This window comes from Gopherus flavomarginatus, chromosome 1, assembly GCF_025201925.1.
Source record: "Gopherus flavomarginatus isolate rGopFla2 chromosome 1, rGopFla2.mat.asm, whole genome shotgun sequence".
Taxonomy (NCBI): Eukaryota; Metazoa; Chordata; order Testudines; family Testudinidae; genus Gopherus; species Gopherus flavomarginatus.
Genome location: NC_066617.1, coordinates 72,272,781 through 72,287,112, shown reverse-complemented (window position 1 = coordinate 72,287,112; position 14,332 = coordinate 72,272,781). Strand labels below are relative to the sequence as shown.

Sequence of the window (14,332 nt, the reverse complement as noted above, 5' to 3'; positions counted from 1 at the left end):
AGTAGAAGTCTGTTAGTTATATACTTAGGAGTATATGTAAAGGTGTATGTGTTGTATTAATCTGTTTATTTTCAAGTTCTAGAAGGAAATCGCCGCCAGTGAGCTTCCCCACTGTCTGCAATTTGGGGGGCGTGTCATAAACAGATAGCTAGGCCTAATGTCTCTTTCACCTGAAGCACCTGACCAGAGGACCAATCAGAAAACCGGATTTTTTCAACTTTGGGTGGAGGGAATTGTGTCTCTGAGTCTTTTGTCTGTCTGCCTGCTTTCTCTGAGCTTTGGAGAAGTAGTTTCTACTTTCTAGTCTTCTGTTTCTAAGTGTAAGGACAAAGAGATCAGATAGTAAGTTCTATGGTTTCTTTTCTTTGGTATTTGCATGAATATAAGTGCTGGAGTGCTTTGATTTGTATTCTTTTGGAATAAGGCTGTTTATTCAATATTCTTTTAAGCAATTGACCCTGTGTTGTATCATCTTAATACAGAGAGCCCATTTGTATGTATTTTTCTTTCTTTTTATATAAAGCTTTCTTTTAAGACCTGTTGAAGTTTTTCTTTACTTCAGGGAAATTGAGTCTGTACTCACCAGGGAATTGGTGGGAGGAAGAAATCAAGGGGAGACCTGTGTGTTGGATTGCTAGCCTGATTTTGCATTCCCTCTGGGGGAATAGGAAAGTACTTTTTGTTTCCAGGATTGGGAACAGAGAGGGGGAGTCTCTCTGTGTAGTTTCACAGAGCTTGTGTCTGTGTATCTCTCCAGGAGCACCTGGAGGGGGGAAGGGAAAAAGGATTATTTCCCTTTGTTGTGAGACTCAAGGGATTTGGGTCTTGGGGTCCCAGGGAAGGTTTTTCAGGGGGACCAGAGTGCCCCAAAACACTCTAATTTTTTGGGTGGTGGCAGCAGGTACCAGGTCCAAGCTGGTAACTAAGCTTGCAGGTTTTCATGCTAACCCCCATATTTTGGACGCTAAGGTCCAAATGTGGGACTAAGGTTATGATAGCCACTCACTCACTGTGTGACCTCTGTAGTAAGAGGAGGCCCTAAAACATAAACCTTGGTGTCAGAGGCCTGGTATGAGGCCTAAGGCCTGAACTAAAGTAATGGTCAAGACTTTACTAACATAAAGCAAAGTTAAGCTGTGAGCCAGAGGCAGGCCCTGCTCACAGAAGCTGGCAAGGAAAGGGCTAATGCTGCAAGAAGATACATACCTAAAAGGTACTGAACACTAGATATCAAAATACTCCAATACTTGCACATTCCACACAGATAACAAGGAAGAAGCTGACCTATCCCAATGACAGGGCCAAAAGGGGAATATGAAGGACAGAGTTTTGTTCGAACCAACATGTACAAGGTAAGAGGTGGCACCTTACTACGTAGAGGGGTTGTACCTTGCTACGCAGAGGGGTTGCACAGGAGTGCTGTGTAACTTGTTTGTACCTTGTCCCTGCCTGCAGGTATATGGGATCTTGGGGAGCAATTACCACACAGGTGGGGTGCAAAATAAACTTTATTAAGAAAATGCAAAAACAGGGAAAATTTAATAGTGAGGGGTATGGGGTTTGTTAAGGTAGGCAATTGGGGAGGGAGTTCTTTTAGTATAGTATAGGGGGTTTCAATAGTGGGGTACAATACAGTGGGGTACAATACAGTTGGTAACCAACTAACACTGAAGTATAAATGTAACAGGTAGCTAACAATTTCTAGGTAAAGGGTGTGTCACAGCAGCATATAACCAACTAACAGTTATGGGTAAAATGTGTTAAATAACCAACAACTCTAGGTAAAAATGTGTCACAGTGGTGTAAATATAAAATGTGAGGTGTGTGAGAGAGAAAAAGGGTAACCAATGGGGTTTTATGCTAGACTTCAGTAATACAATTGAGGTTTGGCAGCAGTAGGAGCGGGGTGAACACGTGGGGGAAGGGATTAAAAGAGAGAGAGAGAGAGAGAAAGGCAGTGGTAGAGGAATGAGGTTAGGGGATGGGGGAAGAGGAGCACGTGGTGGAGCAGAAACCAAAGATAGAGGCGCTACAGAGGGAGATTTAAACTCAGGGAGACACAGAGAGCAGACAGGCTGCAAGTTTAAACAGCAGAGAGACTGCAATGAGTGACTGGGGAGCTCGGGGGGGGTGGGGATTGGGGCAGTGGGAAGACAAATTCAAATAGTAAAAACCTTATCTATCCCCTAACTTAATCAACTTATATAAAATGACAAGCAGCTACAGAATACAACCAGGCAATGATTTTCTAAACTTATCTTAACCAACAATTAGGCAACACAACAAATATCACAGAAACTTACAAGCTCTACAATCTTAACAAACTATGACTTATTAAATTAAAAAAAAACAAGACCTATGGTGCACCTTATGCTATGGAGAGGTTACAGAGGGCAGAGTGGTATGTATCCAGGACCCAGCTCCCAAGGAAGCCAAGGGATGGTGGCTACAGCGGTGGATACAGCTGAAAGCAGAGAGCCCCAAGGCAAAGCCCACAGGAGCAGAGCTTAGCAGTGGCAAAGAGCCCTGTAGTTTAAGAGAGGTTTTAAGACACAGAGCAAGGTTTAGCTTGAGTCTGTGTGCTGGGGAAACAGAGCCAGCAGCTAAAATAATAAAATAAAAGTATAGAAAGTTTTACAGAGGGATTCTTACCAGTCCCCAAGGCAGCAGCAAAGGCAGAAGCAGCAGCAACATCAGAAGAGGCAAGGAGGGTTCGGTACAGTCTCAATAATCAGGAGATCTCTCAGGTAGCAATTCGTTCCTCGTGGGGGGGGTTTCAAAAACGGGGGTACGCTCAAAAATAAAACGAGAGCGGAGAAAGGACCCCCCAGAACCCCTGGATGATCAGACCAGGCAATAATGCAGGAACCTTTCTGAGGTGTGTTTCAAAAATGTCTGGTTTTAAAGGCAAACTTGGGCAGTTTCCCACCAGTAATCCTGATAGGCTCCCTCTGTCACAAGGGAGGGGGCACAGGGGAAAAACTGAAGGTAAACCCAGAGACATGCCTGGACATAGTCCTGTGCAATAGGTGACTCAAGAGCACATGAGACTATGACTCATGCCCAGGATCTTAAAACCACAATAGGCCTTGCAGCTCTGGACATTGCCTACCCTACACCAAGCCCAGGTTCAACGAGGTGATAACAGGACTAACCCTTTGAAAAGGGCAGTGGTCCCACTTAGCATGCAGCACAAGTGGCCATCCCTTTGAGAAGGGCAATGGCTCTTGTTAAACAACTTAAGGGGCCCTCCCTTTGAGAAGGGCAGTGGCCCTGGTAAACAACTTAACAGCCAGGGAAGGGCGGCCACAGGAGAACAGAAAACAAAATGGAGTCTGGGGAAACAAAATGGAATAGGGGAATAGCTGTAACGGACATGCCCCCCTGGCCGACCTGAACGGGCTGTGAGGGGGATGTCCCATGCAAAGACCAAAAAAGAAAAAAAAAGAAAAAAAAGGTTTTACAAGTCATCGTCTTCGTAGTATGAAGGTGGTGGTTTGCTGCTGTCCAAGGGGATGGAGGAATACCTCACCTGCAAAGGAAGGGCTGACACAACCTTATGAATTAGCTGCTTGACCACTGCTATCCCCAACAGAAAGGCCACAAGAACAATAGCCACAGTAATAAGCCACTGCTTGATGGACTGAGCCCAGGTCCCCAACCCCCAGCTGGACCACTGAGCTTGCCACCAATCCCACTGCTTACGCTCTTCACGAATCTGGACGGCGAGGGAGGATAGTTGGTCAGCCACGGCTGAGACATTGTTCCACCCAGGCTGAAGGCGCAGGCAACATTTTCCTTTAAAGCGAGGATCGAGGTCCTCCAAGGCAACACAAAAGTCCTTCTGTAGGATGGTCTGGATCAGAAGACGGTTCTGCTTGGCGTAGTTGGCTAGGATAGTGAGGGCGTCGCTGGTTCGACGAAGTCCTTCTGCTGTGATGTTGGTGAGGGCCTCCAGACCAAGCGACAGTCCACGGATTTGCTGTAAAGTTAAACTGTATGAGAGGGGGTTAAACTGTATGTACCCTCCTATGACCATCTCGGTGGCTGACTTGAGTCGCTCCCATGCGGTGGCTGTTCGTCGTTTGCGTGGTGAGGAGAAGAAGGGGCGACGGTGGTGAAAGAGCCCTCCTCCCTTTATGACGAGTTGCCCGATGGCATATACCCCCTTTGGGAATGCGGGTAGAGCAGTCCGGGCAATGTTGTTCCTACAGAGCCACACTTGTCCTGGGGAAGAGGGTAAAAACTGGTCATGGATGGAGCTTCGCTGGGGGGATTTCTGGCCAGGTGGTATATCGACCTCCATCCATAGTAGGTGGGCGGCTCTGACCTGTCTCAGTTCTACATGGGTCTGAGCTGTGGATAAGTATTGGGTGGGGTTAAACACTGTACTTGTTGAAAGATGATTAATAAACCTGGTGAACTCAGTGCGGTATCTTGAGCTTCCTTTCTTGGGGTTTGAGTTAGGCCGAGGTCCTATGAACCATTGGGTGCAATTGGGATACTGCCCCAACGGAGTGGGATTGGAGAAGCCAAAGAACACGATGCAGGGGGCTGCTGGGAGTGGTCCTGTCACCGCAACAGGGGCGAATGAGTTGGGTCTTCGGTCGTCGCTGGTGGTGTTGCACGTGAACAGAGGCCGATGAACCCAGTTTGTGTTGTTGCAGGCTGAAGCTGGATGCTGTGGAGTCAAGTTCGTGAGGGGGAGGAACTCCCAGAGGAAGGGGGACCCTCCCTCTGAGGCCTTTGGTCTTGTACAGGCAACGCAATCGTGTGATGGGGGGACATCTGACAGGTTCCCGATGAGGACCTCCTGTAGGGCGTAGGCTCTCAACCAGGCAACCAGAGGGTTTTCTCGAGGCGGGGTGGCAATCATGGCGACTGATTCCTACGGAGACATAAAAGAAAGGTGGCCCCTCTTAGGGCCTGTTATGACCGAACACTAAGCCAGTTGTGGTGGACCAGGTCAGGCTTGCCCCATCCATCTATTTGAATATGATAGGTGTTAGGGAACCGGCCAGGTGTGATGATGGTGGCTGCTAGTGGAGTGCAGGTTCCCTGGTGTCATAAACAGATAGCTAAGGGTTAATGTCTCTTTCACCTGAAGCACCTGACCAGAGGACCAATCAGGAAACCAGATTTTTTCAACTTTGGGTGGAGGGAACTGAGTGTTTTTGGTTTTGTTTTCTGGCTGCCTGCTTGCTCTGAGCTTTGGAGAAGTAGTTCTATTTTCTAGTCTTCTGTTTCTAAGTGTAAGGACAAAGAAATCAGATAGTAAGTTCTATGGTTTCTTTTCTTTGGTATTTGCATGAATATAAGTGCTGGAGTGCTTTGATTTGTATTCTTTTTGAATAAGGCTGTTTAGTCAATATTCTTTTAAGCAATTGCCCTGTATTGTATCATCTAAATACAGAGAGAACATTTGTATGTATTTTTCTTTCTTTTTATATAAAGCTTTCTTTTAAGACCTGTTGGAGTTTTTCTTTACTTCAGGGAAATTGAGTCTGTACTCACCAGGGAATTGGTGGGAGGAAGAAATCAAGGGGAGATCTGTGTGTTGGATTGCTAGCCTGATGTTGCATTCCCTCTGGGGGAATAGGAAAGTCCTTTTTGTTTCCAGGATTGGGAACAGAGAGGGAGATTCACTCTGTTTGGATTCACAGAGCTGGTGTCTGTGTATCTCTCCAGGAGCACCTGGAGGGGGGAAGGGAAAAAGGATTATTTCCCTTTGTTGTGAGACTCAAGGGATTTGGGTCTTGGGGTCCCCAGGGAAGGTTTTTCAGAGGGACCAGAGTGCCCCAAAACACTCTAATTTTTTGGGTGGTGGCAGCAGGTACCAGGTCCAAGCTGGTAACTAAGCTTGGAGGTTTTCATGCTAACCCCCATATTTTGGACGCTAAGGTCCAAATCTGGGACTAAGGTTATTACACCTGGGCATTGGGAATAGAGACCCACACTGGCTGAGAAATACTATAGGCAGGTTTCCAAGGTTCCCGTGGTTTAGGAGCAATTTCTGGCCATTGGCTTGTATGCTGCATTAAGGGAAATGAGGGCTTGAGGCAGGACCCGGTCCCACCCCTTGTAATCAGGGGTGCCAAGTATGGCCCGAATCTGGGTCTTCAGCATTCCGATCCGTCTCTCCACGACTCCGTTGCTTTGGGGGTGATATGGCAGATGGGTGTGAAGACGTACCCCCCACTGGGACACCGTCTGGTCTATAGCTTTACTGGTGAACGGTGGCCCTCCATCGGTCTGGATCTCTTCGGGTGCCCCCCAGGCAGCAATTACCTGGAGAAGGGCTACAGAAACAGCTGGTGCAGTAGATCGCCTGAGGGGAGAACACATTAACTGACGAGACCCTAGGTCAACTATTACAAGCCCCTTTGGATACTGTTTGGCCCCCGGGAGGGGGCCAATGAGGTCCATCTGCCAGGTTTTACCTGGGCTAAAGTGCTCAGGGCTATAAGCACCATGAGAATAGACAGGCTTGTTAGTGACTCATGCCTGTTGGCAGCTCAGACACCCTTGAACAGCTTGGGTGCACTGCTGCCTAGACACGCTCGATGTTCGTCTCCCTCGGTCAGTCAACAGCTGATGTAGGGCACGGGCAGGCAGGTGCCCCCACTCTTTATGAAGCCAGGTGATGAAGGGATCACTGCAAGAGATAATGTTAACCTGGGATATGTTACACTTATATTCTCGGAGTTGTAGATCCAGGCTGGAATGAAGAGGGTTACTGTCAGACCTGTGTGAAGGACAATGAGTAACAAACCATGGCAGCTTGGACTGTGCTGCCAGTTGAGTAATCTGTGCCCATATTTCTTCATGAGCGGTGGGCCGTCCTTCTCCCATCAGGATGGACACACAGTAGCTTGAGTCCACTCCCAGGACCACGCGTGTTTTCGGGTGGGCTGCCACAATGTGAGAGGCTGCCAGTAGGACGCCTTCTGCTTCGGCCTTCTGAGCTGAGCTGGAAAAATCTAAGGGTTTAACTTTGAGGGTGTTACAGGTAGCACACAGCATTCCTGCTCGGGGAGAAGGCGATGTGCCCCCATCAGATACAATCCAAGGGGCATAGGCACTCAGTTGGGCAATAGCCCCCGGCTCAGTGGGAGCTGCAGTGGAGGAGGAATTGAGGGCCCAATGTCCAAATACCTCCTGGGCCTGGTAAACAAGTCGCTCCCAGGTAGCAGGGGCTCCCTGGAACTGGGGGGCCGGGGTGAAGGTGAGGTATGGGAGAAGCTCCACATGAGGCCCCTTTAGGGTGCCTGTGGCAGATTTACCCCATGGGAGAGCACACTGGACAGCAAGCATGGCAATGCCCACAGGCCCATAACGATATTCGGGTCCTGACAACTTCCGGGCCTGATTGTGGACAGGGAGGTCCTCTTGGGACACAGTTACGGCCACATGGTCTGAGGACACAGTGAGGGTAATCTCAATAGGGTTGGTGGGATTCCATCGAGCCAAGGTGGGCCCAGAGCCCAACCAGGCAGCCAGGGAAGACACCGCCTGCTCGGCCTCTGGTGTCCAAGGGGTTTTAATGTTCCTGGCATATTGCTGCAAAACAGATAGTTGTGGCAACAAAGCAGCAGGGAGAAACTGTCTGTGATAGTTAATTACACCTAACACATGCTGCACTTCACGTCTGGGGGGAGCTACCCCCAAGGGGAAAGAATTCGTGAGTGGGTGGTAAGTTAAGTGGCGTAGCTGTCCCTTTTCTACAGTAAAACCTAAAAACTGAAAGGTAGAAGTAGCAGTGAGGACACTTTTAGGCAAACTGAGGTTCCACCCATCGGTGGATAAAGCGGCCTGAACCTGTTCAGTGACCTTTTGTACTTCAGTTGGTATGGTGCCAGTTATAAGAATGTCGTCCACGTAATAGACAACATGAATGTTGGGGAGGGATGGTACCTTCTCTAATGTGCGGGTTAGGGCCTCACTGGCACAGGCAGGTGAGTTTTTGTACCCTTGGGGACATGCTTGCCATTGGTACTGGGCTCCCTGGTAAGCGAAGTTTAACAATCTCTTGGGGTCATAGAGGGGGATCTGATAAAACATATCTTTTAGGTCTATTGTACAGGCCCATTGGTTAGTGTCGTCCAGTAGGATGCGTTCTATAGTGGGGATATCCCATTTGGCAGCGAATGCTACTGATCGTATGTGTTTGTTAGCGGCGCGATAATCTATAACCATCCTGTACTCATTGGTTTTGTGTGGTTTTGGGATTCCCCATGCACTGGACAAGTATTTGCTCGCTGACACACGCCGAATCTTGTTATCATTAAGCAATGTTTCAATGAGCTGGGCAATGTGTGGTTGACCTTCTGGGGCTGTGGGTATGGGTCTGTATTTCCAGGGTGTGGGGTTGAGAAGTTCAGGTTCATGGGGGGCACTGGCACCCGATAGGGTGACTGGTAGTGCATCAAGCACGGCTTCGGCCAGTTTAAAACGCCGTAGCTCCCGAACCCCAAGGAGTGGCATGGGTCCCACTAGGGCCCGAAATGTTACTGGTGTGTGGCCTATGGATGCGTGTACCTTTACTTCTGCACGGGGTTCTGTGCTGTTGAGGCCTTGCACATAAATGGTGTGTCCTGTGGGGGTGTGAGGGACGTGAGGAGGAACAATGGACACCTGTGCCCCCGTGTCCAGCAAAAAGGGGATGACGAGATGTCATAAACAGATAGCTAAGGGTTAATGTCTCTTTCACCTGAAGCACCTGACCAGAGGACCAATCAGGAAACCGGATTTTTTCAACTTTGGGAGGAGGGATTTGAGTGTCTGAGTCTTTGTTTTCTGGCTGCCTGCTTTCTCTGAGCTTTGGAGAAGTAGTTTCTATTTTCTAGTCTTCTGTTTCCAAGTGTAAGGACAAAGAGATCAGATAGTAAGTTATATGGTTTCTTTTCTTTGGTATTTGCATGAATATAAGTGCTGGAGTGCTTTGATTTGTATTCTTTTGGAATAAGGCGGTTTATTCAATATTTTTTTAAGCAATTGACCCTGTGTTGTATTATCTTAATACAGAGAGAACATTTGTACTTATTTTTCTTTCTTTTTATATAAAGCTTTCTTTTAAGACCTGTGGGAGTTTTTCTTTACTTCAGGGAAATTGAGTCTGTACTCACCAGGGAATTGGTGGGAGGAAGGAATCGGGGAGATCTGTGTGTTGAATTGCTAGCCTGATTTTTGCATTCCCTCTGGGGGAATAGGAAAGTACTTTTTGTTTCCAGGATTGGGAACAGAGAGGGAGATTCACTCTGTTTGGGTTCACAGAGCTTGTGTCTGGGTATCTCTCCAGGAGCACCTGGAGGGGGGAAGGGAAAAAGGATTATTTCCCTTTGTTGTGAGACTCAAGGGATTTGGGTCTTGGGGTCCCCAGGGAAGGTTTTTCAGGGGGACCAGAGTGCCCCAAAACACTCTAATTTTTTGGGTGGTGGCAGCAGGTACCAGGTCCAAGCTGGTAACTAAGCTTGGAGGTTTTCATGCTAACCCCCAGATTTTGGACGCTAAGGTCCAAATCTGGGACTAAGGTTATTACATGAGTGGCAGCCGGTGGGATGATATAGACAGAATCCAGAAGCCAGTGGAAATATTTTATTTTTCTCTTCTCTGCTAAGGGCTTTTTAGCAGAGAGAAGCAGTTGGTTTTAAAAGGGAACCAGAGAGAATTTTTTTTTCTGCTCTCTCTCGCAGTTTGTGGCTTGCATGTTAAGGGTCTTTTGTCATGCAATAGCCCTCCCATTAGGAGGCAAGTACCAGCGCTTATAGGCATGCAAATAAAGTGGTTTTTCTGGTTTCCCTTCATTGAACATTAGCTAGAGAGAGAAAAGGAAAATTAGCTAAAGGCACTGTTGCTAGGCAGACTTCAGGAGGCAACAGAGAACCTGCAGTTCAGAAGATAAACACCGGAGGGCACCCCAACACAAGAAAACAGGAACCATGACTTCTAAGGCAAAAATTGAGGCTGAAGAACAAATCAAAGAAGCTGAACACAGGCGACAACTGGAAATAAAACAAAAAGAGATGGAGATGAAAGAAAGAGAAGAACAGATCAAAGAGGCAGCCTACCAAAGAGAACAGGCAGCCAAAGAGGCAGCCAAGGAGGCAGCACACAAAAGAAAACTAGAAGAAGAAGAGGTGGCCTACCGAAGGAAACAAGCAGAAGAAGAGTTGGCCCACCGCCGAGAAATGGAAAAGCACCAAAAAGAAATGGAAAAACAACAAAAAGAGAATGAAGAAAAAGAAAAATAAGTACAAATGTTCTCTCTGTATTAAGATAATACAACACAGGGTCAATTGCTTAAAAAAATATTGAATAAACCGCCTTATTCCAAAAGAATACAAATCAAAGCACTCCAGCACTTATATTCATGCAAATACCAAAGAAAAGAAACCATATAACTTACTATCTGATCTCTTTGTCCTTACACTTGGAAACAGAAGACTAGAAAATAGAAACTACTTCTCCAAAGCTCAGAGAAAGCAGGCAGCCAGAAAACAAAGACTCAGACACTCAAATCCCTCCACCCAAAGTTGAAAAAATCCGGTTTCCTGATTGGTCCTCTGGTCAGGTGCATCAGGTGAAAGAGACATTAACCCTTAGCTATCTGTTTATGACACGAGACCCTTGTCAAAAACTAGCGGATAATAGGGGCGGGGGTCCCCTTGCCGGGTGCTGGCCGCCACCAAGCACCCGGCCATTACCCGTTTTTTGGCTGGGAAGGTTCTGAGCGCTCTTCCCATCCCAGAGCTATGGCCAAGGCTCTTTGCTGCTCACTATTGAGCTTACGTACAACCTCCTTAGTGAGGCCCTTGTACAATAAGAACCCAAAAATTTTGCGTTCTGTAAATGAATGCTGTGAGTACTGGGGCCTGGGTTGTGGACTGGCGTGTGGTGGGGGTGGACTGATGTGTGGTGGGGGTGGACTGATGGGTAGAGCTTGGGCTGAGGGCCATCTTATTTTCTCGAGGGCTTCATAGAGTCGCCCAATGGGGCGCCTAGCATACCCCCTTAGCCACAGAACTGCCCCAGTGTCAGGGGTGGTACTGCTATCCATGGCTAAGTCAATGGCAGCTTCGTCTATGGGTATCTCGGTGGGGTCAATAACGTGTCTGAAGGCATTGACCTGGTTAATCTGAGCCTGAGTAAGCCCCAGAGGGTGTTGGGTAGGGGACCACAGCATGATGGACCCCCCTGCGATGGCACATCTGAGGGAAGAGATGTCCTTGACGCTTCCTCTGGGGACTTGGATCCCTTGAAGGGAGTGCTGTAAATGGAGGAAGGCCAGTGCTGGGGCGGTCAGGGGCCATGCAGTGTTAGATATTACCAGGCTCCCTGAGAGACCCCTGGACCAGCTACTGGTCCTGGCTAATACTATGCCCTCTTCTCTATCCACTAACTCTTGTCCATTTTCCAGAGCCAGGCGGCCTAGCCACAGTAGTGGTGGCTCATTGGCCCCCCTAGCGGTGTCCGAGATGAACTCCTTCATCTCTGCTTTGGAGCGAGGTCGGAGTTCTGTCACCTGTGTGGTATTGCCCTGGTTATCAATCTTTATACGACTGATGGATACCGGCAGGGCTTCACCAGAGGTGACAGTGGGTGCAGGTTCATGGGCTTGGGCCTCTAGAGGGGCTGAAGGTAGGGCTGGGTATAGTGGGGTTTTCTTGAGGGGAGATGAGGCCTCTGGGTGGGTATATGGGGGTGGTTTTTCAGGGGATTTATTGGGACTGGGCAGGCTAGAGGTCAGCGGTGGTCCCTCCTGGCTAGCCTGGCTAGTGGCCTCCTTGGCTGAGGTCATTAGGGCCCCATGGAAAACAGTTAGTTTATCAAGGGCCTGAGCCAGGATCTCATAGGTAACTGTGGCTACCTTTTGGGGCTTATATATGTCATGCCACAGTTTCTTGGGCTTTCGAATTTCATCCAGCTTCTGCACCAGTTCTGTTAATATCTGGTGGGTGGGGGACCCCTGCAAAATTTGAGGTTCAGGGGCGAGCTTAGATGGAGCCCCCCCGCAGGCTTTCACAACCCTTCCCACCTCTCTCCAGAGGCGGGTGGGATCTGAATCTGCGGCTGGCTCTCCTGCCTTAGTGCAGACTGGCTGGAGGCTGGAATCAGCAGGGCTGGCCCTGAATGTGGGGTGGCAGGTTAAGAGGCACCCCACATCAGTGAGCCCCAGGTGGGTGGTATACACCCTGGAGCTCTGGCCTTTGCCAATAGTACAGACCCATTCTAGGGCCTTAGGCTGCTGTTTACTTTGCAGCAAGTGGTATTGTAGGTGGTTGGTCTGATCTTCCTCTGTCCCAGAGGTCTTGGCCTCTTTCCAGGGACAGGGAGGGCAGTAATTGTTACCCCAAGATCCTGTTCGTGATGCCATGTCCCTGCCTGCAGGTATATGGGATCTTGGGGAGCAATAACCACACAGGTGGGGTGCAAAATAAACTTTATTAAGAAAATGCAAAAACAGGGAAAATTTAATAGTGAGGGGTATGGGGTTTGTTAAGGTAGGCAATTGGGGAGGGAGTTCTTTTAGTATAGTATAGGGGGTTTCAATAGTGGGGTACAATACAGTGGGGTACAATACAGTTGGTAACCAACTAACACTGAAGTATAAATGTAACAGGTAGCTAACAATTTCTAGGTAAAGGGTGTGTCACAGCAGCATATAACCAACTAACAGTTATGGGTAAAATGTGTTAAATAACCAACAACTCTAGGTAAAAATGTGTCACAGTGGTGTAAATATAAAATGTGAGGTGTGTGAGAGAGAAAAAGGGTAACCAATGGGGTTTTATGCTAGACTTCAGTAATACAATTGAGGTTTGGCAGCAGTAGGAGCGGGGTGAACACGTGGGGGAAGGGATTAAAAGAGAGAGAGAGAGAGAGAAAGGCAGTGGTAGAGGAATGAGGTTAGGGGATGGGGGAAGAGGAGCACGTGGTGGAGCAGAAACCAAAGATAGAGGCGCTACAGAGGGAGATTTAAACTCAGGGAGACACAGAGAGCAGACAGGCTGCAAGTTTAAACAGCAGAGAGACTGCAATGAGTGACTGGGGAGCTCGGGGGGGGGCGGGGATTGGGGCAGTGGGAAGACAAATTCAAATAGTAAAAACCTTATCTATCCCCTAACTTAATCAAACTTATATAAAATGACAAGCAGCTACAGAATACAACCAGGCAATGATTTTCTAAACTTATCTTAACCAACAATTAGGCAACACAACAAATATCACAGAAACTTACAAGCTCTACAATCTTAACAAACTATGACTTATTAAATTAAAAAAAAACAAGACCTATGGTGCACCTTATGCTATGGAGAGGTTACAGAGGGCAGAGTGGTATGTATCCAGGACCCAGCTCCCAAGGAAGCCAAGGGATGGTGGCTACAGCGGTGGATACAGCTGAAAGCAGAGAGCCCCAAGGCAAAGCCCACAGGAGCAGAGCTTAGCAGTGGCAAAGAGCCCTGTAGTTTAAGAGAGGTTTTAAGACACAGAGCAAGGTTTAGCTTGAGTCTGTGTGCTGGGGAAACAGAGCCAGCAGCTAAAATAATAAAATAAAAGTATAGAAAGTTTTACAGAGGGATTCTTACCAGTCCCCAAGGCAGCAGCAAAGGCAGAAGCAGCAGCAACATCAGAAGAGGCAAGGAGGGTTCGGTACAGTCTCAATAATCAGGAGATCTCTCAGGTAGCAATTCGTTCCTCGTGGGGGGGGTTTCAAAAACGGGGGTACGCTCAAAAATAAAACGAGAGCGGAGAAAGGACCCCCCAGAACCCCTGGATGATCAGACCAGGCAGCAATGCAGGAACCTTTCTGAGATGTGTTTCAAAAATGTCTGGTTTTAAAGGCAAACTTGGGCAGTTTCCCACCAGTAATCCTGATAGGCTCCCTCTGTCACAAGGGAGGGGGCACAGGGGAAAAACTGAAGGTAAACCCAGAGACATGCCTGGACATAGTCCTGTGCAATAGGTGACTCAAGAGCACATGAGACTATGACTCATGCCCAGGATCTTAAAACCACAATAGGCCTTGCAGCTCTGGACATTGCCTACCCTACACCAAGCCCAGGTTCAACGAGGTGATAACAGGACTAACCCTTTGAAAAGGGCAGTGGTCCCACTTAGCATGCAGCACAAGTGGCCATCCCTTTGAGAAGGGCAATGGCTCTTGTTAAACAACTTAAGGGGCCCTCCCTTTGAGAAGGGCAGTGGCCCTGGTAAACAACTTAACAGCCAGGGAAGGGCGGCCACAGGAGAACAGAAAACAAAATGGAGTCTGGGGAAACAAAATGGAATAGGGGAATAGCTGTAACGGACATACCTGTGTATAAGAATACAT

The 14,332-nt window shown here is 48.1% G+C and overlaps 1 protein-coding gene across 1 annotated transcript; it reads right to left on the bottom strand.

Moving 5' to 3' along the window:
* Positions 1-3,460: 3,460 nt before the first annotated feature.
* LOC127041181 (uncharacterized) lies at positions 3,461-6,861 on the bottom strand. The gene is made up of 2 exons (XM_050935543.1): positions 6,773-6,861; positions 3,461-4,888 (listed from the first exon to the last, which is right to left on the bottom strand). Exons 1-2 carry the CDS (start codon positions 6,815-6,817, stop codon positions 3,461-3,463), a joined length of 1,473 nt encoding a protein of 490 aa, XP_050791500.1. The 5' UTR covers positions 6,818-6,861.
* Positions 6,862-14,332: the final 7,471 nt, after the last annotated feature.

Coding starts and splice junctions, on each gene's coding strand:
- LOC127041181 (XM_050935543.1), bottom strand. CDS start 6,817: ATGGGCACAGATTACTCAACTGGCAGCACAGTCCAAGCTGCCATG. Junction 4,889..6,772: donor GCACAGTCCAAGCTGCCATG/GTTTGTTACTCA, acceptor ATGTCTCCGTAG/GAATCAGTCGCCATGATTGC.